General features: G+C 43.1%; 1 protein-coding gene across 1 annotated transcript in view; it reads left to right on the forward strand.

Moving 5' to 3' along the window:
- Nucleotides 1-2,268: 2,268 nt before the first annotated feature.
- The window catches only part of LOC124856552, a 33,498-nt gene continuing 11,807 nt past the window's right edge, over nt 2,269-23,959 (forward strand). Inside the window, exons 1-6 of the mRNA XM_047347088.1 lie at nt 2,269-2,464; nt 5,231-5,557; nt 6,854-7,180; nt 16,580-16,909; nt 18,520-18,846; nt 20,458-20,787. Coding sequence (XP_047203044.1) covers nt 2,269-2,464; nt 5,231-5,557; nt 6,854-7,180; nt 16,580-16,909; nt 18,520-18,846; nt 20,458-20,787 — 1,837 coding nt within the window. The remainder of the gene's footprint in view (nt 2,465-5,230; nt 5,558-6,853; nt 7,181-16,579; nt 16,910-18,519; nt 18,847-20,457; nt 20,788-23,959) is intronic.

Here is a 23,959-nt window from a genome sequence, read left to right on the forward strand (position 1 = left end):
ATTAAAGTGTAAATGAGCCCCAGTTCAAGTTATGGCCGATCTCTGTTTAAACCACTCATTCAAATAAAGTTTATCTTAGTTTTAAAACACAACGCCGATCAAATAGAATCGCCTTAAGGCCTGTTCACATTAGCTGAAAAGATAGCCTGCAAGCACTCAAATAGTTTAACTTTTTAGATTGTTTCATCCTAAACTAATTTTCTCTGCCCAGACACCACCTTTTATGTGAACTGTTTTGATGAACAGGAATGAAGAAGGTCCAAAGGGCGTTAGGTTGTGTGACAGAAGGCGTACAAAGAAGCTGTGGCGGCTGCTGGGAAGGGGAAAACTTTTTGCTCGGACTGTATGCCCCAGGGGTCCAGAGCTGCAGTTTTGATGCTTCAGGCAGTGGGGAAACCTGCTTTGTTGTCTTTTCCGGGGGATTATCGGGTTCAGATGCTGTTCTGCAGACGTTTAGAAAAAAGGTTGCTGGATGCACAAACATCAGATCATGACTTGTTCTTCGATCATCAGAACGTCAGATCGTAGTGAACGCTGGATCCAAGAATTCTTAATTGTTTTAGTTTTTAAATAAATATGTAAAACACAAGTTGGACTTAGCATGACTCGTTGGAGATGTGTCACAGAAGAAAATTGATATTTCCATTATATTCTGTTGTATTCTATTCTATTCAGAATAATTTTTATTGCCAGGTTTGTACAGACAAACAAGAAATTTGACTCCTGTACACTTTGCTCTCAGTGAAGATTTTATTTTATTTTTTTCAATATAAATGGAGATAAAAAATATCAAATATATTTTAAATATACATATACACAGAAGTGACTTTACAAGATAATATAATGTGGAATCAGTCCAAGTATGCATGGTGTTGTTCTGGAACTCTGACTGTCCAGAGTTCATCAGAGAAACTTGGGGAAAGAAACTGTCTCTGTGGCAGCTGGTTTTAGCAGACAGCGCTCTGTAGCGCCACCTGAAGGTAAAAGCCTAAACAGTTTCTGTGCAGGGTGTCTGTGGTCTGCAGAGATTTAAGCTGCCCTTTTCCTGACCCTAGACCTGTATAAGTCCTGATAGAGGGAAGGTCAACCCTAATGATTCTCTCTGCAAACCTGATTGTTCGTTGCAGTCTGGACCTGTCCTGTTTTGTGGATGAGTCAAACCACAGTGAGATGGATGAAGACAGGACAGATTGAATGATGGCAGTGTAGAAGATGACCAACAGCTCCTGTGGACGGAGTTGCCTCGGGAAGTACAGTCTCTGTTGGGCGTTCTCGTCTATGCGTGAGGTCCATCTCAGGTTGAGAAATGGTGGTTCTGGAAGTGTTCCACAGCAGACGATGTGGCGGTTGTGGATATTGGGGGGGTGGCATGATTCATCACTGTTCTAGATCTGACCAATGACAGTGATATTCTTGATATTCTTGGAAAGTATGTAATTTCATCAGACATCTTATAATATTCAAATAAAGTAACAATTTAATGACAAACTACAGCAGCTTAACGCAGCCGCATCCTGAAGCTGCTTCAGGCTCTGTAGGAGATAAATACAGTCCTTCTGTATTCATTTATTACAGCAGCCTCTGTAGGACATTACGGACTGGATTAGATGCAGCACTGAGAACTAACAAAACCACATCATCTAGAACCATCTGATCCAGAACTACCTGATCCTTTTAGCACGTCCCAGCCTTTCTAAGAGAATATTGTGATCGACTGTATCAAATGCACTGCTAAGATCTAACAGGACAAGTGCAGACACAAGTCCATGATCGCAAGCCATAAAAATATCATTAGTGACTTTCACCAGTGCTGTTTCAGTCCTATGATGAGCTCTGAAACCTGACTGAAACTCTTCAAACAGATCATCTGTAAATGTTCATTTAATTAGCAACTATTTTCTCAAACATTGTGGATAAGAACAGAAGATTGGATATAGGTCTGTTATTTATTAGGTCATCTCAATCAAAAGAATGTTTCTTAAATTACAGCTACCGTAAAAGCCTGTAGTACTGATCTGTTTACTAAGGATAGATTAATCCTATCTAAAATTGTGGCGGTAATCAAAGGGAACACTTCCTTAAATAATTTGGTTTGGATTGGTTTTGGAAGATTCTGTCTCTGTTCATTGAAAACATGTACTCTCAGTCCCACAGGTAGAAGTGGACTCAGGAGTGGATTCTGTCTTGCTGCCCTGCAGAACTATAGTCCTCCACGCAAATGTTAGAGTGGAGTGGATGGACAAATGCAACAGGAGGATCCATATATACATGGGTGATTCTGGTCAGTTTGAAGAGCAACACCGGTTCTACAGAACAAAGATGAAGAGAGACTGCATGAAGACTGGAGACCTCAGTCTGACTCTGAAACACCCCACAGACAGAGACAGCAAGACCTACACCTGCAGAGTCTACAGCAGGAATGGAAAGATCCTGAAGGAAAGAGAAGTGAAGCTCCAGGTCAAAGGTCGGTGCTGCAGATGGTTTTATTTTAGTTTAACTCATATAAAAGTCACAGAACCCATCAGAATATAAACAGAACCAGAAGAACGAATGACCCAGCATCCTCTACACAGTCTGACCTTCATCACAGCTCTTATTGTGTCTTAAAGGTTCTCATTGGACATAAATGAATTCAGTTTAACATCTTTATTTACATTTCAAGGCTTAAATATACTCCTTCACTACCTCCACTTCTTCTCCCACGATGGAAATAGTGTTTGACCTATTCCTCTTAATATCTACAATCATCTCCTTTGTTTTATTCACTGTTTTTTTGCGGCACTAGAGGCCTTCTTTTTTTAATTTTTTACAACAGTGGGTAGACAGGAAAGAGGGCAAAGAGAGGGGGAGACATTCGGCAAAGGTCTCTGGGTCCGGGACTTGAACCCGGGACAACCGGATTCTACACAGAAATTAAAGAGGGTTGTGTTTATTCTCACCAGAGGTGGGTAATAAGGAGTCATATTTACTCAATTTACTTGAGTAACTTTTTGACAAATATGTACTTTTAGGAGTAGTTTCACTGCATTGTACTTTTTACAGCCTAAGTGTCTCTAGTGCACCAGCAGAGCTGTCCAGGACATGCTGTGCTAGCCAATAGAAGCAAGCCAAGTGCCGGCAGCCAAGGACCAGGAGATCTACCAGGCCAGCTAGACACCATGCAGATCTTGACAAGTGCTCCCTGCCTCAGGGCCCTATTCTGGTCCACCCATGGCCCCCCAACCCCAGTCCACCAAGACAAGCCACCGTGGCTTCCAGCCCATCTGCCGAGCCAGGGACACACAGAGGAGGAATACCCCACCTGTCGTACAGGCATCCACACCACTGGGAGCCACAGCAGGCCCTATGCCTTCATAGCCTAAGAGTTACCTTAATAACAGCATATGGGGATAATCAGCACAGAGGAAATGTAATACTGTTGCTAATGCAACATCGTAAGAGTTAGCATGGCAAAGACCAAGTCAATGCCTAAGTATGATTTTACCCAAATTAAAGTTGAATCCTTGACTCATTCAATGTCCAAGTATGTGGTATATATTAGGTATGTGTGTGTGCAATAAATATGTGTCTGGGTGCAAAAAAAAAACAAAAACAAAACCAAAAAATAGAAAAAAGTTAAAAGAAAGAAATTATTTTGACGTTTATTTGTTCTCTCCACCGGTTGAGGATGGGTCTGGTCTGAAGAAGAACGAGGGGGAGATCACGCATATGTGATTGTAGTGGAATTTTCTTATCAAAGTGTGAGAAAAGTTGACTCACAACAAGAGAAAATCCAGACTTTGTCTTTATAAGTTTTATTCAAAGGCATTAAGCGTTTCAAGACCCTGTCACTGAGGTTAGACAGTGAAGCAGAGCCCCGATCAACATTTACACACAGTATTTATACCAGAACATGACAGTGTTATCTCAACTTCAAAGAGTCTTTGTTTTATGGCCCTAGACACTCCTCGGGTACAGAGGTGACAAAGTTATCTAGGAACAAACCATCGGCTCTTCCTGAGGCATCACCCTAAATGATGGGTTTTAACCATTAAACTTCTGATAATGGCTTTTGTATATGTATGTATATATATATATATACTTCTGATAATGGCTTTTGTATATGTATATATATATATATATATATATATATATATATATACATAATGTATATATATATATATATATATATATATATATATATATATATATATACATAATGTATATATATATATATATATATATATATATATATATATATATACATATATATACATAATGTATATATATATATATATATATATGAATGTATATATATATATATATATATACATATACATTATGTATATATATATATATATATATATATATATATATATATATATATATATATATACATAAAGATATTTCTAGACTCTATAGTGACGGAGAATAACCTCAGGATTTTATTCTGTTTTTGTGAACATACTGTGTGGTAATCAAGGCATATTCAGATTGATTAAATTGAAGGTGCAGAATCAGCATCAATGTAAACACTTGTTAAGCAGATGATAAACTGCAATACAATATAAAACATAAAAAAACATAATCTCCTTTTATGTAGTGAATGAGCAGTCAATGTAACTGTCAAGTATGCAGCCAGTTATGTCTGGACAGCCAGAAATATCTGAATAGATAATGCTTGAAGTCTCAAAATGTGATACAGACTAAATTCTTTCTTTCACTGATACCTGCAATTCTGTGAAATGATTCTGCTGTATAACTGTAATATGGGATCAGAACCATTATCTTATAGTAATTTCATCAACTCTTCCAGAACCCAGTCAGGTTGTCAGAGTGATAAGCTTCTCTGTACTAAAGGTTGTGAGAAACAGAAAGAAGCTGAGAGACTCAGGAGAACTCAGGGAACTTCATGTTTATGTGGACTGAAAAGGACGTCCTCATGTCCTCTGGCAATGAGACAGAACCATAACCCTGTTTCCCTGCAGTGAACTAACAGGCCTCATTAAGAAGTTAGTTTAATTTAATTTCTTATAATTTGTCCACATTGAAAAGATGGAGCACTTTCTGTCCAACATGCGCTGCTGATTGGACACACAGCAAAAACAACACTGTTTCTGTTCAATGAAGACATGGGACACATTTCAGACTGGAATCAGTCTAACATGTTTGACCTTCATCCAGTGAAAGAAAATGTCCTCAGAGCTGCTGCTGTCTGTCCAACTCATCTTGTCTCTTGTTGTCCTCTCAGTCCCACAGGTGGCAGTGGATTCAGGGGTGGAGTCTGTCTTGCTTCCCAGCAGAACCATAGTTCACCTGCCTGAAGATGCTAAAGTGGAGTGGAGGGACAGCAGAGACAGGAAGGTCCATGTGTATGAGAACGGATCTGATCATCTTGAAGAACAGAACCAGTTTTATAGAAACAGAACCAGGATGAATGAAGACCTGCTGAGAACTGGAGACCTCAGTCTGACTCTGAAACACCTCACAGATGGAGACAGTAACATCTACACCTGCAGTGTCTACAGCAGGGAGGGAGACATCCTGATGATAAAACAAGTTGATCTCCAGGTCAAAGGTCAGTGGTTTAAATATGATGTTGTTGTATTTTTCCTATCATCTGATTAATTGTGTTCAATAGTGACCAGAGGCTCATTAGTAGGTGAAAGTGAAATATTTGAGTTTCAGAGTCAACGTAAATGTGATGTAATGAGTGCAGCATGTTTCCATGGCAACACATTAGAATGAGTGAAGATGAGTAACCAGTGCAGGAGACGGATCAGAAGAGAAACATCAGAACTGCTGGTTTCACATCTGACAGGATCATTTGTCCTGAAATAAGCAGAAACAACATCAAACCAAGATTTGTAGCATTTCTCACTAAATTCACATGATAGCAGAAGACACCAAATCCAGGTTCTGACTGGTCCTTCCAAAAGAACCACATCGAACAGGCCAGATTCCATCTTTTCACTCACTAACTAGTTCGAAGTTCCGTCAGTGAGCTGGTTCTGGTTCTGTTTCACCAATAATTAACCCGACCACCATCATAAACCTTGGTTCTTCCAAAACCTTGCAGATCCATACCTCAGAGGCCCAGAAGCTTCAGCTCCTCTCACCTTTCAACATCTCCGTGTTCTGCTGTGTAACTGTAATCTGAAATCAGAACCATCATCTTAAGACAATTTGATTCACACTTCCAGAACGCTGACAGGTTTTCAGGAAGATAAGCTTCTCTATACTGAAGGTTGTGAGAAACAGGAAGAATCTGAGGGACTCAGGAAGTCTCCGAGAGCTTCATGTTCATGTGAACTGAAAAGGATGTCATCCGATAATAAAACAAAATCAGAACCCTGTCTCCTCTGCAGTAAAATAACAAACCACATTTTAACTGGATATTCATCCTCCAACATATGAGGAATCAAACTAGATGACAGGAAGATCTAAAGTGTTGCATAATTTATTCTGCAATCTTAATTTGTCCACATTGAAAAGATGGAGCATCTGAAAACTGGACCCACTGAACGCCTGTCTGGTTATTGTCTCCAGTTGGACCTGTCCTTATCTTGAAGCTGTGAAAAACTGCAGCAGCAGCTTGAACACAGTGTTGACTGCTGGTTGAGTCAGTCTGCAGCTTTCTGCTGAGTCTCCTGCCTGCACTGAGCACCTTTTGTCCAAACGTCAGTTCAGTTGGTGATTGGACACACAACAGAGACAACACTCTCTTTGCTGTGTTTCCACTGTTTAGTGGAGACATGGGACTTTTGGACTGGGACTTGTTTAACATGTTGGACCCTCATCCAGTCAGCCAAAATGTCCTTAGAGCTGCTGCTGCGGTTCGTCCAACTCATCTTGACTCTTGTTGTCCTCTCAGTCCTACAGGTGGAGGTTGTTTCAGGGGTGGAGTCTGTCCTGCTGCCCTGCAAAACCATGGTTCACCTGCCTGCAGATGCTAAAGTGGAGTGGAGGGACAGCAGAGATTGGAAGGTCCATCTGTATGAACACAGTTTCAATCAGCCTGAAGAACAGAACCATTGTTACAAAAACAGAACCAAAATGAATGAAGACCCGCTGAGAACTGGAGACCTCAGTCTGACTCTTAAACGTCCCACAGATGGAGACAGTAACATCTACACATGCAGTGTCTACAGCAGGGAGGGAGGCATCCTGATGATAAAACAAGTTGATCTCCAGGTCGAAGGTCAGTGGTTTAAAGTTACATATGTAAGGCGGTACCTTTATCACTGAATGTTCCCTTCGCGCATGCGTAGTTCGAGTTATTACACCAACAGAGTCACACTGGTGACGCACTCTTTAAGTGATATATTCTGACATCAACCGAGGCTCTGTTCCTACACAATCTTCTTGCGAGAAGCCACGATTCTCAGTGACAGAGGACCTCTGCCGGTCATCCAGTATTCATAGAACTGTAGTTATACAAGTAACTTTCGTTTTCTTTCATCCCTACTAACCGCCAGGGGGCAATGCTAAAAGCACTGAATAACTAATACCAACTATGTCACAAGGAATCCTGAGCACATACCTCACTGAGGGCACCCAGCAGGAGCTTGCAAAATAACGTAGCCCAGGGGATGAGGGGAGGCCACATTGACGTTGTAGAACCTGGCAAACATGCTTGGGGAAGCCTATGATGCAGCAGCACATTTAGCCTCCAGTGGAACCCCCTTATAGCAGCCCAGGAAGCAGAGACGCTGCTGGTTAGGTGGGCCTTCACACCGACCGGCAGCGGACGGTGTCCTGCACTGCAGGTGTGGCAGATGACATCCACAATCCAGTGGGAGAGATGTTGTTTAGAAAGAGAACAACCCAGCCTGGGACCGTCAAAGCACAGGAAAAGCTGGTGTGAGCATCTTACACCTGCAGTGGCTACAATGTATGTCTCCAGTGCCCATACTGGGCACAATAACTCAAATCCATCCGGAGTTGCACCTGACTGAGGCTTAAACTGAGCCAACTTCAATGGCTGGTTACGGTGAGAATGAAACACCTTAGGTACAAATGTAGTGTTAGGCTACAAGGCATCACCAGAACCATCTGGACCCCATTGGAGACATGAGGGACTGACAGAAAGAGCATTCAGCTCGCCAACCCTCTTAGCTGAGACAACAGCCAACAAAAAGGCAGTCTTATACGAGAGCCACTTGAGGTCTGCTTGCACCAAAGGCTCAAAAGGGGAACAGCACAGAGCTTTGAGAACCAAGGGCAGATGCCAATCAGGCACTCAAAGAGCCCATGGCCGGCACAACCTACGAGCACCGCGCAGAAAAAGAGAGACCAGATCATGGCTCGCCATTATTCGGTCATCAACAGATGCTTAATGACATGAAATTGCTGCACCATATACCTTAAGGGTCGAAGGAGAGGCCCATATCAAACATAGACTGCAGAAACTCCAACATAATAGGCACCAGACAGAAAACTGGATTGTTATTGTACCATAGCTGGATTGCTATGGCAGTTGGGTTATTGTAAACCCAACTTCCATAGTTGCACCCCAGCATCCTAAAGGGATGCAGAGAGGGCATGTGGTGTGCTAAGGAATTGCCAAGGCAGCCAGCACGCGCTCCTGCATTGTATGTCTTTCCTAGAAGATCATCTGCAACATGACATTGAATCTGCGGGCATCAGACATCAGGGTGCAGGGTTTCATCTGGTGACACAATCAGTGAAGCAACAGCAGGTTCAACCACTGGCATATGGTCCAGGCCTGCCAGGCCTGCCGGCACAACCTATGAGCACCGCACAGAAAAAGAGAGACCAGATCATGGCTCGCCATTATTCGGTCATCAACAGATGCATGATGACATGACATTGCTGCAACAGATACCTTAAGGGTCGTAGGAGAGCAGCCCGTATCAAACATAGACTGGAGAAACTCCATAATAATAGGCACCAGACAGAAAACTGGATTGTTATTGTGGGCATAAAACCACTGAGAAAAAAGACGGCATGTGTTGTCATATTGCTGACGAGTGGAGGGTGCCCTAGCACTCAAAATGAGGTGCCTGACAGGATCCGAACACCCAGTCTGCCTCCCAGTGGCCATGCCCACAGCTGGAGACGTTGAGGGTCAGGGTGGCATATCCATCCCCCAAACTGAGACAGCATATCACTTCTGGTTCGGAGGGACACCATGGGATGCCATGACACAGACTCCGAAGCAGCGGGAACCACCAGCAACAACCTGTGGCCTTCCCTGAGAACCCTCCTTAGAGTGGCCAAATTAGCAAGAGGAGCGGAAAAGCATACAGGAGAACACAAGGCCAGGGATGAGCTAGCGTGTCCTGGCCCAAGGGGCAATGAGTAGACTGTTCCGTGGTGAACAGATCCACCTCCGCCTGACCAAAGAGGTGCCAGATCATAAAAAAAAAAAACACACATCTCAGTGAGACCCATCTCCCGGAGCAGGGGCCTGGCGAAAGAGAGTCCATGATCTGATTGTGCTTCCCAGGTAAATAGATTGCCCGTAGGATTCACAGGTGAGGAGAGGCCCAATCCAGAGGATCCCTGGACATCTTCAGAAGGCGCGCCAATCTGGTACAGGGAGGTTGATGTGGTGAACAAAAGTGGTTTCTGTTCGAACCGGCATGTGCTGTCCCTCTAGGTGGGGCAGAAAGCATCTGAGGGCCATGTGTACAGCACCTAGCTCCAGCACGTTCATGTGTTGAAAGTGATCCGGTCTACACCAGACACCCTGAACCGCTCTGTGTTGCCACACAGCGGTCCAGCCCGTATGGCTGGCATCTATTGTGACCACCTCCCTGCAACGCACCATTAACCCTATCGGGATGTCCCTGGACAAATAAGTCCTGTCTCTCCATGGAGCAAGGGCACGAAGGCACTTCCAGAAGAGCCTGCGACGCCTGTGCAGCCTGGCTTCCAGGCAAAAGCTATTGAGCCACCTCTGCAAAGGACGCAGAAAGAGCAAACCCAGCGGCATGACACGAGTCAATGAAGACAGTTTGCCTAGTAGCTGCAGGAAGGTGGTGTAGGCAAGCCGCCTACCCAGCCTGAATCGACTGACCAACTGGAGTATGTTGGCCACCCTGTGAACGGATGGACGAGTCCTCATGGTAGTCCAGTCCAAGAGCATTCAAAGAAAAGTGGTCATCTGGGACGGAACCAGGCCACTCTTTGTCAAGTTGACTTTGAGGTCCAACCGTGACACATGAGCAAAAAGGTGGTACGTATCTCGAGAGGCACCTGACCGAGAGAGGGTGCATAGAAGCCAGTCATCTAGGTATGGAAGGACCCTGACTCCGGAGGCCTGCAGAGGAGTGAGTGCCAACTTCATGCACCAAGTAAATACCCTAGGAGAAAAGGAGAGGCCGAATGAGTTCGCTCCAGCGCCTCCTCCAGGGCAGCTGACCCAAACAACTCCCCCAGCACAACTGGGACACCCCTGAGGGTCCGAAGGCATGCTTCGGTCAGAGGAGACTGCGCCAGCCAGACCTGTCAACGAGCTTGGACGAGAAAAGATCTGACACGGCCAAGCTCTCTGCTCATTAGCACAAAGGCCTGCAACGCTGCATTGCTAAATCCAACTGCCGTAGTTGCGACCCCAGTGTCCTAAAGGGATGCAGAGAGGGCATGAGGTGTGCTAAGGAATTGCCAAAGCGACCAGCATGTGTTCCTGCATTGTATGTCTTTCCTAGAAGGTCATCTGCAACACAACATTGAATTCGCTGGCATCAGACATCAGGGCGCAGTGCTTCATCCAGGGACACAATCAATGAAGCCACAGCAGTTTCCACCGCTGGCATATGGTCCAGGCCTGCCTTGACTCACTCGTGCATGACAGCCAAATGGCAAACTGTCTGTGGAGAGACATGACAATGCCTTTGGGTCCTGCCAACAGGCATGCAACTCCCTCAGGGACAGAAAAGGGAATAGGAGCCTGCCCGCTCCTGAAAAAGGCACTTCCGGAGGCAGACACCTCTCGTAGCGGGAGTTCCAGCTGCAGCTGCCTCAGGACAACACACCTGACATCCCACATAGAGCCGTCACCTGGCTCACCAACTGTACTCTGAAATGAAAATGAGCCAGTCTCAGAGGCTTGGGAAGGCTGCACCTCCTCCTCCTCATCTCTAAAGTGAGAGGCCGGCGCAGCCAGAGACAAGCAAATCAAATGGGTGGGGATGAGAGGGGGCACAGAGACTCTGGTCTCACCACAGCGATTTGAATGCCCGAGGTGGGCCACCTGCACAGAGGGTGGGAGGCCAGCATCATCCTGAGGGCACAACTGGGCCAACCGAGCAACCCTCTCCTCCTGAGGCATAAAACTATAGTTCATGCAGGGATGCTCAGACAACGCCTCCATCAGGTGATCACGCCCAAAGCAGGTAGGGCACAGGTCGCTGTCATCATCAGCCCCATGATCCATGCAGCAGTGGGAGCCATTCATGTCCAACATCGAAAACAAGGCTCAGCCCAATTCAGATGGGAAAAAGAACAAGCTAAAATCGAGAGAGGGGGCGGGAACACTGCCATCACCAATTATAACAGAACAGGCAATGGAAAAGAGGCCAAGAGGCTGCCATTGGGAGGAGGGGCGCAAACGCCGCTATCACCAATTACAACAAAGTATAGCTAACACATTGTCAGCTGCACGGTTGGCCGTAAGCCCATAACAGACCACAGGGTTGAGTACATTGGGAAAAGGGGGCGAAAACCGCTGCTGTCACTAGGTATAGAACCAAAAAAACAAAAACAAAAGAAAGCTTAACACCGTAAGTCGAAAAGTGACTACACGGTTGAGTGCACTGGTAAAAGGGGTGAACGCCACTGATACCAACAAAGAGCAAACATACCTGCAAAGTCCTCCATGAAGATCAAACCATTGCAGCCCTGGGAGGGCAAAAATACCACAACTCCAGCCAGCAAGCAACAGGGTGTCCAGCAGCGGGGAAGCAAAAGCTCAAAGCGAACTCCACGCAAGAAGAAATAAGGAACAGAGGCTGAGATGACAGCAGCATCTATTGCTTTGCTTTTGACATCCGGTGTGTCACAGGTGTGACTCGGTGTTGGTATAATTACTCAATTACTCAAACTGTGCATGTGCGAAGGGAACATTGAGTGCCTTCAGCACCGCCCTCTGGCGGTCATTAGGGATGAAATAAAGCTGACTAAGTATTTTTCCAATCAAATGATTAACTGTCATCAATAGTGACCAGAGGCTCGTTAGAAGTTGAAAATGAAATGTTTGATTTTCAGTCAAAGTAAATGTGATGTAATGAGTGCAGCATGTTTCCATAGCGACACAGTATGTGTGAAGATTAATATCCAGTGCAGGAGGCAGAGGTCCAGTCCAGACAACGGCCATTTTTGAGCTACATGTTTTCATTAGTTCTCATTACAAAGACTAATATGATCAATGTTGATACTGAAAGTATACAGCCTTCAATGCTATTTTAGACTGAATTGACCCTGCTTAAAATATCCACAAACCGTCTTAATTTTCTGGACCTTGTGTTGACATATGGCATTAAGTGTAAAGAAATAACAGTATTTCCTCATACATTTTTAATAACATTTGAGTTTAATTTAACTGAGTACTCCACACTTGAAAGAAAATTTCATTGTAGCAGATCATTATCAGAAAATGTAGCCCCTTGGAAGGTAATTATTCATACGAGGCTTGCCCCCTGGTTTAATTCAGAATGGAGAGAAAATTGGAGAGAAAATTGCGCTCACCACACCTAGAAGACTCCTATCTGGAAATATTGTGTACTGTTGTATAAAAAGACAAGAAGAAGATAGAAGAGAATAAGAATAATCCTAGGTTTCTCTTTAGTACAGTTGCTAAACTTACACAGAGTCATAGCTCTGTAGAGACATCTATTCCCTTAGCTCTCAGCAGTAACAACTTTATGTTATCTTTTTTAATAAAATTGATTCTATTAAAAATAAAATCATTGGCATACTCCTGAACATGACTACTCCATTGTCAGTAAGTGAGACAGCATTGAAGGTAACTGTAGAACCCAATCTGTGTTTGGACTGTTTTGATCCTGTGGAGCTTCCTGAGTTATCAGAAATATTAGCTTCATGTAAAACTTCAATAGTATGTTAGACCCAATCCCAACCAAATTATTTAAGGAAGTGTCCCCATTGATTACCAGTCCCATTTTAGATATGATTAATCTATCCTTAGTAAATGGATATGTACCACAGGCTTTTAAGGTAGCTGTAATTAATCATTTACTTAAGAAATCTTCACTTGATGAAGATGACTTACTAAATACAGACCTATATCCAGTTTTCTGTTTTCTAAAATTCTTGAGAAAATAGTGGCTAATCAAGTGTGTGAGCATTACCACAGTAATGATCTGTCTGAAAGGTTTCAGTTAGGTTTCAGAGCTCGTCATAGCACTGAAACAGCACTAGTGAAAGTTACTAATGATATTCTTATGGCCTCAGATGATGGACTTGTTTCTGTACTTGTCCTGTTAGATCACAGTGCTGCACTTGATACAGTCAATAACAATATTCTCTTAGAATAGCTGGAACATGCTGTGGGGATCAGGGAGGGGGGCAGCACCAGACTGGATTAAATCTTATTTGTCTGAAATTATCTCCAAAGTCCAGGCTAACTTGTGGAGTGCCACACGGTTCAGTGCTTGGGCCAATTCTCGGACCTTTAGAACTGACAATATAAACAGGTCAGCAGAGTGAAGATCTGTCTCATTTCTGAGAAATATACATTTGTAAATAACAAGGGAGCTAACCAAGTCGACCTTTATAAATAAGTAAATACAAGTGCCGAAGCCTGTGAGACGCCAAAGAGGACCAACCAGCACAATCATAAAGTACACAGTGATGTGTAAGAGCTCTGAGGCCAGTGATGAAACTCAGAGCTCCATGATAGGCAATATCAAGAACTCTCAGACAGAGCTGATGAGTGCATGTACAGTACATCGCCAAAGTCCAACAATGGCATGAATGTGGCAGTAACAAGCCTCTTCCTAGCTTCAAAGGACAGATGAGCCCGGATTCAAAAAAAGAAGCCCAGCCTACTTCTAAGTCCGTTTACAAGCAATTTAATATGGGATGTAAATGAAACTGTATTGTCAATCAAGATTCCAAGATATTTATAATGGCTAACAGATCCTATTTGAGCACCCTGAAAGGTGGTTAATCTGTGACAAGATTTGGGAGTTGGCTTTTCGGTTTAAAAACAACATGAATTTTGTTTTGTCTGAATTTAAGATGAGTTTTACATCTTATAGGTTGTTTTGTACAGTAACATAAGCTGATTGTAACCGAGAAATGGCTTGTAAGGGTAAAAGTGCAGAACTATAGAGTACAGGTCCTTCTCAACATATTAGCATATTGTGATAAAGTTCATTATTTTCCATAATGTCATGATGAAAATTTAACATTCATATATTTTAGATTCATTGCACACTAACTGAAATATTTCAGGTCCTTTATTGTCTTAATACGGATGATTTTGGCGTACAGCTCATGAAAACCCAAAATGCGGCACCTGTAGCCCATTTCCTGCACATGTCTGTTTACGGTGGCTCTGGATGTTTCTACTCCAGACTCAGTCCACTGCTTCCGCAGGTCCCCCAAGGTCTGGAATTGGCCCTTCTCCACAATCTTCCTCAGGGTCCGGTCACCTCTTCTCGTTGTGCAGCGTTTTCTGCCACACTTTTTACTTCCCACAGACTTCCCACTGAGGTGCCTTGATACAACACTCTGGGAACAGCCTATTTGTTCAGAAATTTCTTTCTGTGTCTTACCCTCTTGCTTGAGGGTGTCAATAGTGGCCTTCTGGACAGCAGTCAGAGTATGCATTTGTGAAATTCTGATTTATGTTATTGATGTAGAGAATGATGAGTAAAGGTCCTAATACTGATCCTTGAGGTACTCCAAACTCTGAATTGGCACTATATAAATAAACTGAATTGAACTGAATCAATGGATGCATTTTTGGGACTTGTTCTCTCAAACCCCCAGTCGGTCGGGGCAGGTGGCTGCTCCCACTGAACCTGGTTCTGGTTCTACTGGAGGTTTTTTCCTGTTAAAGGGGAATTTTCCTCTATACTGTCGCTACATGCATGCTCAGTATGAGTGATTCGTGCAAAGTCAATGAAAGAGACTGTCCACTGTCTCTACATGCTCATCCAGGAGGAGTGAATGCTGCAAGTCACTGACTGGATGCAATCTGCTGGGTTTCCTTAGATAGAAAACTTTTAACCAATGTGAATAATAAACTGAATCCGACAGGACTGTTTGGAATGTATGTATCTCAATTGAAATCTGTATGATTCGATTGAATTGACTTTGTAAAATGCCTTGTTTGAGTTCAGTTTGAGTTTAGAACCGACAGACGTATCAGAAGAGAAACTTTGGCATTTAAGTTCCTGCAGCATGGAACCAGAACTGCTCGTTTCACTTCTGACAGGAACATTTATCCTAAAATCAACAGAATCAACATGACACCAATATGTACAGCATTTCTCACTAAATTCACATCATAGCAGAAGACACCAAACCCAGGTTCTGACTGGTTCTTCCAAAGGAACCTTTTTGATCAACACAGGTTCCATCTTTTCACTCACTAACTAGTTGAAGCTCCATCATTGAGGTGGTTCTGGGTCTGTTTCAGGAACAGTAAACCCCTGACCACAATCATAAACCTGGATTCTTTCAAAATCCAGCAGAACCATGCCTCAGAGCTCCAGAAGCTTCAGCTCCTCTCATCTTTCTGCTAGTTTTCCTTTCAGCTGTGTGCTGGAAGGTTCTGTATGTCTGCACAGCTTCAGAACTGCATCCTTCATCTCAATGTTCTGCTGTGTAACTGTAATTTGAAATCAGAACCATCATCTTAAAGTAATTTAATCAGCACTTCTAGAACGCAGTCAAGTTGTCAGAGAGATAAGCTTCTCTATCCTGAAGGTTGTGAGCAGCAGGAATAAGCTGAAGGAATCCTGAGAACTCAGAGAGCTTCATATTCATGTGAACTGAAAAGGATGTCATAATGTCATCTGACAATGAGACAGAATCAGAACCCTGTTTCCCCTGCAGTGAACTAACAGCCCACATTTCAACAGGATTGTCCTACCCCAACATGTCAGGAATCAAACTAAGGGACAGGAAGATCTAAAGTGTTGTCTAATGTCTTCTGATTTGTCCACTTTGAAAAGATTGAGCATCTTAAAACGGTTCCAACTGAGAGTATGAGTGCTTCTGGTCCCCAGTTGGACCTGTCCTTGTCATTCTGGCAGTGTAAGGGAACCAGGAGCTAGATGATGACATTTGATCAACATGTTGAAGCTGTGAAGAACTGCAGCAGCAGCTTGAACATGGTGTTAAATGCTGGTTGAGTCAGTCTGCAGATTTCTGCCGGGTCTCCTGTTCACACTGAGCACTTTCTCACCAACAGTCAGTTCTGCTGCTGATTGGACACACAGCAAAGACAACACTGTTTCTGTTTAGTAGAGATATGGGACACATTTCAGACTGGAATCAGTCCAAAATGTTTGACCTTTATCCAGTCAAAGAAAATGTCCTCAGAACTGCTGCTACTGTCAGTCCGCCCAACTCATCTTGTCTCTTGTTGTCCTCTCAGTCCCACAACAGGTGGAGGTGGATTCAGATGTGGAGTCTGTCTTGCTGCCCTGCAGAACCATAGTTCACCTGCTAGAAGATGCTAAAGTGGAGTGGAAGGACAGCAAAGACAGGAAGGTCCATGTGTATGAGAATGGTTCTGATCAGCCTGAAGAACAGAACCTGTTATACAGAAACAGAACCAAGATGAATGAAGACCTGCTGAGAACTGGAGACCTCAGTCTGACTATTAAACGTCCCACAGATGGAGGCAGTAACATCTACACCTGCAGTGTCTACAGCAGAGTGGGAGACATCCTGATGAGGAAACAAGTTGATCTCCAGGTCAAAGGTCAGTGGTTTAATCTGATGTTGTTGTATTTTTCCTATCATCTGATTAATTGTGATCAATAGTGACCAGAGGCTCATTAGTAGGTGAAAGTGAAATATTTGAATTTCAGAGTCAACGTAAATGTGATGTAATGAGTGCAGCATGTTTCCATGGCAACACATTAGAATGAGTGAAGATGAGTAACCAGTGCAGGAGACAGAGGTCCAGTCCAGACAGGGACCAGTTTTCAGATCCAAGATTTCATCACTTCTCCTGACAAACACTAATCTGATCAATGGAAGCATTGGTGGGACTGAAGAAGCAGCTGAATGCTTTGACTCTGGACCATTTTCACTGGTGGAGAAACAGGTTTGTGTTCAGAACCGACAGACGGATCGGAAGAGAAACATCAGCAAATACGTTCCTGCAGTATGGAACCAAAACTGCTGGTTTCACATCTGACAGGAACATTTATCCTGAAATCAGCAGAACCAACATCAAAACATGATTTGCAGCATTTCTCACTAACTTCACATGATAGCAGAAGACACTAAGCCCAGGTTCTGACTGGTTCTTCGAAAAGAATCACTTGGATCAGCACATGTTCCATCTTTTCTTTCACTAACTAGTTGGATCTCCACCAGGGAGCATGTTCTGGTTCTGTTTCAGCAACTTTTAACCTTTGACCATCATCAGAAACCTGGATTCTTCCAGAACCCTGCAGAACCATGCCTCAGAGGTCCAGAACATTCAGCTCCTCTCACCTCTCAGCCAGTTCCCTGTCAGCTGTGTGTTGGAAGGTTCTGTATGTCTGCACAGCTTCAGAACCACATCCTTCATCTCAATGTTCTGCTGTGTAACTGTAATTTGAAATCAGGACCATCATCTTAAAGTAATTTAATCAGCACTTCTAGAACCCAGTCAAGTTGTCAGAGAGATAAGCTTCTCTATCCTGAAGGTTGTGAGCAACAGGAATAAGCTGAAGGAATCCTGAGAACTCAGAGAGCTTCATATTCATGTGAACTGAAAAGGACGTCATAATGTCATCTGACAATGAGACAGAATCAGAACCCTGTTTCCCCTGCAGTGAACTAACAGCCCACATTTCAACAGGATTGTCCTACCCCAACATGTCAGGAATCAAACTAAGGGACAGGAAGATCTAAAGTGTTGTCTAATGTCTTCTGATTTGTCCACTTTGAAAAGATTGAGCATCTTAAAACGGTTCCAACTGAGAGTATGAGTGCTTCTGGTCCCCAGTTGGACCTGTCCTTGTCATTCTGGCAGTGTAAGGGAACCAGGAGCTAGATGATGACATTTGATCAACATGTTGAAGCTGTGAAGAACTGCAGCAGCAGCTTGAACATGGTGTTAAATGCTGGTTGAGTCAGTCTGCAGATTTCTGCCGGGTCTCCTGTTCACACTGAGCACTTTCTCACCAACAGTCAGTTCTGCTGCTGATTGGACACACAGCAAAGACAACACTGTTTCTGTTTAGTAGAGATATGGGACACATTTCAGACTGGAATCAGTCCAACATGTTTGACCTTTATCCAGTCAAAGAAAATGTCCTCAGAACTGCTGCTACTGTCAGTCTGCCCAACTCATCTTGTCTCTTGTTGTCCTCTCAGTCCCACAGGTGGCAGTGGATTCAGGGGTGGAGTCTGTCTTGCTTCCCAGCAGAACCATAGTTCATCTGCTAGAAGATGCTAAAGTGGAGTGGAAGGACAGCAAAGACAGGAAGGTCCATGTGTATGAGAATGGTTCTGATCAGCCTGAAGACCAGGACCAGTTTTACAGAAACAGAACCAAGATGAATGAAGACCTGCTGAGAACTGGAGACCTCAGTCTGACTCTTAAACACCTCACAGATGGAGACAGTAACATCTACACCTGCAGTGTCTACAGCAGGGAGAGAGACATCCTGATGAGGAAACAAGTTGATCTCCAGGTCAAAGGTCAGTGGTTTAAATCTGATGTTGTTGTATTTTTCCTATCATCTGATTAATTGTGATCAATAGTGACCAGAGGCTCATTAGTAGGTGAAAGTGAAATATTTGAATTTCAGAGTCAACGTAAATGTGATGTAATGAGTGCAGCATGTTTCCATGGCAACACATTAGAATGAGTGAAGATGAGTAACCAGTGCAGGAGACAGAGGTCCAGTCCAGACAGGGACCAGTTTTCAGATCCAAGATTTCATCACTTCTCCTGACAAACACTAATCTGATCAATGGAAGCATTGGTGGGACTGAAGAAGCAGCTGAATGCTTTGACTCTGGACCATTTTCACTGGTGGAGAAACAGGTTTGTGTTCAGAACCGACAGACGGATCGGAAGAGGGACATCTGCATTTAAGTTCCTTCAGCATGGAACCAGAACTGCTTGTTTCACATTTGACAGGAACATTTGTCCTGGATCCAAAAGAACCAACATCATACCATGATTTGCAGCATGTCTCATTAACTTCACATTATAGTAGACGAAATCAGGCCCAGGTTCTGACTGGTTCTTCGAAAAGAACCACTTGGATCAGCACATGTTCCGTCTTTTCTTTCACTAACTAGTTGGATCTCCACCAGGGAGCCTGCTCTGGTTCTGTTTCAGCAACTTTTAACCCTTGACCGTCATCAGAAACCTGGATTCTTCCAGAACCCTGCAGAACCATGCCTCAGAGGTCCAGAACATTCAGCTCCTCTCACCTCTCAGCCAGTTCCCTGTCAGCTGTGTGTTGGAAGGTTCTGTATGTCTGCACAGCTTCAGAACCGCATCCTTCATCTCAATGTTCTGCTGTGTAACTGTAATTTGGAATCAGAACCATCATCTTAAAGTAATTTAATCAGCACTTCTAGAACCCAGTCAAGTTGTCAGAGAGATAAGCTTCTCTATCCTGAAGGTTGTGAGCAACAGGAATAAGCTGAAGGAATCCTGAGAACTCAGAGAGCTTCATATTCATGTGAACTGAAAAGGATGTCATAATGTCATCTGACAATGAGACAGAATCAGAACCCTGTTTCCCCTGCAGTGAACTAACAGCCCACATTTCAACAGGATTGTCCTACCCCAACATGTCAGGAATCAAACTAAGGGACAGGAAGATCTAAAGTGTTGTCTAATGTCTTCTGATTTGTCCACTTTGAAAAGATTGAGCATCTTAAAACGGTTCCAACTGAGAGTATGAGTGCTTCTGGTCCCCAGTTGGACCTGTCCTTGTCATTCTGGCAGTGTAAGGGAACCAGGAGCTAGATGATGACATTTGATCAACATGTTGAAGCTGTGAAGAACTGCAGCAGCAGCTTGAACATGGTGTTAAATGCTGGTTGAGTCAGTCTGCAGATTTCTGCCGGGTCTCCTGTTCACACTGAGCACTTTCTCACCAACTGTCAGTTCTGCTGCTGATTGGACACACAGCAAAGACAACACTGTTTCTGTTTAGTAGAGATATGGGACACATTTCAGACTGGAATCAGTCCAACATGTTTGACCTTTATCCAGTCAAAGAAAATGTCCTCAGAACTGCTGCTACTGTCAGTCCGCCCAACTCATCTTGTCTCTTGTTGTCCTCTCAGTCCCACAACAGGTGGAGGTGGATTCAGATGTGGAGTCTGTCTTGCTTCCCAGCAGAACCATAGTTCACCTGCTAGAAGATGCTAAAGTGGAGTGGAGGGACAGCAGAGACAGGAAGGTCCATGTGTATGAGAATGGTTCTGATCAGCCTGAAGAACAGGACCAGTTTTACAGAAACAGAACCAAGATGAATGAAGACCTGCTGAGAACTGGAGACCTCAGTCTGACTCTTAAACACCTCACAGATGGAGACAGTAACATCTACACCTGCAGTGTCTACAGCAGGGAGAGAGACATCCTGATGATGAAACAAGTTGGTCTCCAGGTCAAAGGTCAGTGGTTTAATCTGATGTTGTTGTATTTTTCCTATCATCTGATTAATTGTGATCAATAGTGACCAGAGGCTCATTAGTAGGTGAAAGTGAAATATTTGAGTTTCAGAGTCAACGTAAATGTGATGTAATGAGTGCAGCATGTTTCCATGGCAACACATTAGAATGAGTGAAGATGAGTAACCAGTGCAGGAGACAGAGGTCCAGTCCAGACAGGGACCAGTTTTCAGATCCAAGATTTCATCACTTCTCCTGACAAACACTAATCTGATCAATGGAAGCATTGGTGGGACTGAAGAAGCAGCTGAATGCTTTGACTCTGGACCATTTTCACTGGTGGAGAAACAGGTTTGTGTTCAGAACCGACAGACGGATCAGAAGAGAAACATCAGCAAATACGTTCCTGCAGTATGGAACCAGAACTGCTGGTTTCACATCTGACAGGAACATTTGTCCTGAAATCAGCAGAACTAACATCAAATCAAGATTTGCAGCCTTTCTCACTAACTTCACAAAATAGCAGACGAAATCAGGCCCAGTGTCTGACTGGTTCTTCCAAAGGAATCGTTTGGATCAGGACAGGTTCCATCTTTTCTCTAACTAGTTGGACTTCCAACAGGAAGCTGGTTCTGGTTCTGTTTCAGGAACATTTCACCCCTGACCATCATCAGAAACCTTGATTGTATCAGAATCCAGCAGAACAATGCCTCAGAGGTCTGGAGGCTTCAGCTCTTCTCACCTTTCTGCTAGTTTTCCTGTCAGCTATGTGCTGAAAGGTTCTGTATGTCTGCACACTTGCAGAACCACATCTCAACATCTCAATGTTCTGCTTTATAACTGTAATCTGGGATCAGAATCATTCTCTTAAATATTTTTATCCACACTTCCAGAACCCAGTCAGGTTGTCAGAGCGAGAAGCTTCTACACTGAAGGTTGAATTCAATTCAGTTTTATTTATATAGCGCTAATTCACAACACATGCCGTTTGAAGGCACTTTACAAAATCAATTCAATCAAATCATTACATTACCATACATTCCAATTAATCCTAACTATGAAACACTGCAGTCAGATTAGGTTTATTATTCAAATTGGTTAAACGTTTTCTATCTAAGGAAACCCAGCAGATTGCATCATGTCAGTGACTTGTAGCAGTCACTCCTCCTGGATGAGCATGTAGAGACAGTGGACAGTCGCTTGCATGGACCTTGCTGCAATCTCTCATACTGAGCATGCATGTAGCGACAGTGGAGAGGAAAACACCCTATTAGCAGTAGCTCCGACGATACCCCCCTCCAGTAAGGTGCCACAGTTAAACACAGAGCCAGGTAAGATGTAGCTTTTAGAAAGAGAAAAACATAGAGAACACATGGTCAAAAGCTGAAATAACAACAAAAAATGCACCATTGGAGAGTAGCAAGAGAATGTAGCGGAGAGAGTAAAAGTGGTCATTATGTCTTCCAGCAGCCTAAGCCTATAGCAGCATAACTACAGAGATAGCTCAGGATAACCTAAGCCACTCTAACTATAAGTTTTATCAAAAAGGAAAGTTTTAAGCCTAGCCTTAAAAATAGACAGGGTGTCTGCCTCACGGACTAAAACTGGGAGCTGGTTCCACAGGAGAGGAGCCTGAAAACTAAAGGATCTGCCTCTCATTCTACTTCTAGAGACTCTAGGAACCACCAGTAAACCTGCAGTCTGAGAACAAAATGCCCTGTTAGGAACATATGGACCAATCAGATCTCTGATGTATGATGGAGCTAGATCATTAAGGGCTTTATATGTGAGGAGGAGAATTTTAAATTCTATTCTGGATTTAAAAGGGAGCCAATGAAGGGAAGCTAAAATAGGAGAAATATGATCTCTCTTTTTAATTTTCATCAGAGCTCTTGCTGCAGCATTTTGAATCAGCTGAAGGTTTTTAACTGCATATTGTTGACATTCTGATAGTAAAGAATTACAATAGTCCAGCCTTGAAGTAACAAATGCATGGACTAGTTTTTCAGCATCACTCCTGGACAGGATATTTCTAATTTTGGCAATGTTCCGAAGATGAAAGAAGGAAATCCTAGAAACCTGTTTAATATGGGATTTAAATGACATGTCCTGGTCAAAAATAACACCAAGGTTTTTTACTTTATTACTGGAGGTCAATTTAATGCCATCCAGGTTAAGTGATTGACTAAGCAGTTTCTTTTTCAAAGATTCCAGTCCAAAGACGACAACTTCTGTGTTGTCTGAATTTAGAAGCAGAAAATTTAAAGTCATCCAAGTGTCTTTTATACAGATAACGAGTTCAAACAGGTGCAGTTAATACAGGCAATGATTGGAGAACCGCAAGGCTTCTTAAAGAAGAACTAACAGGCGTATGAGACCCAGGATTCTTACTGGTTGTTAGGTGATCAAATACTTATATCATGCAATAAAATGCTAATTAATTACCTAAAAATCACACAACGTGATTTTCTAGACTTCACATTCACATGTGAAGAGTATCTATGATGCAATTTAAGACGTCAACATGCTTTGCATGTGGGAAAACCTGCAAAATCGTCCGTGTATCAAATACTTGTTCTCCCCACTGTATTTGTAATTCAAATTTTTTCATGTCAGATTTAGATTTGTTTTTTTGTTTTTGTTTTTCCTGTTATAGGGGTGTCATGTTTCTCATGTCTTCATTAATGTTTGTTGTTTTCTTAAAAAGCAATAAAACAATAAGAAAGAAAGTAAAAAAATAATAGAAACAACAAGAATGGCAGCGAAAACGGAGAACATACCATATAAACATTACTTTTCAAAAACACACTAAACACTCATTGTATTACTACTTGTTTCCGTTGCACTGGTGGATGCGGAACATGTGCAAATAAAAACATTGTTCATTCCATTGCTCTTGCATGGACTCACTTTCTCTTTTTTCTCTTTTTGCATTAGAAGGTACACTGCACAGCTCAACAAGTTCTGCTGCCTTGCTTCCAAGTTTTACCCCATGTTGAGTAACGCCCACTGTTGATGACTCATGCTTGGTTTCCAAAACTGGCAGAAATGTGCGTCAGTGCTAAACAAAACACCAAAGTTCAAAGGCACCCGAACCGAATCGGTTCAAGAACGGGAGTTCCTTCAGTGGAAAAATACTTAGAGAGCTTCATGTTCATGTGGACTGAAAAGGAGG

This window comes from Girardinichthys multiradiatus, chromosome 20 (genome assembly GCF_021462225.1).
Source record: "Girardinichthys multiradiatus isolate DD_20200921_A chromosome 20, DD_fGirMul_XY1, whole genome shotgun sequence".
NCBI lineage: Eukaryota > Metazoa > Chordata > Actinopteri > Cyprinodontiformes > Goodeidae > Girardinichthys > Girardinichthys multiradiatus.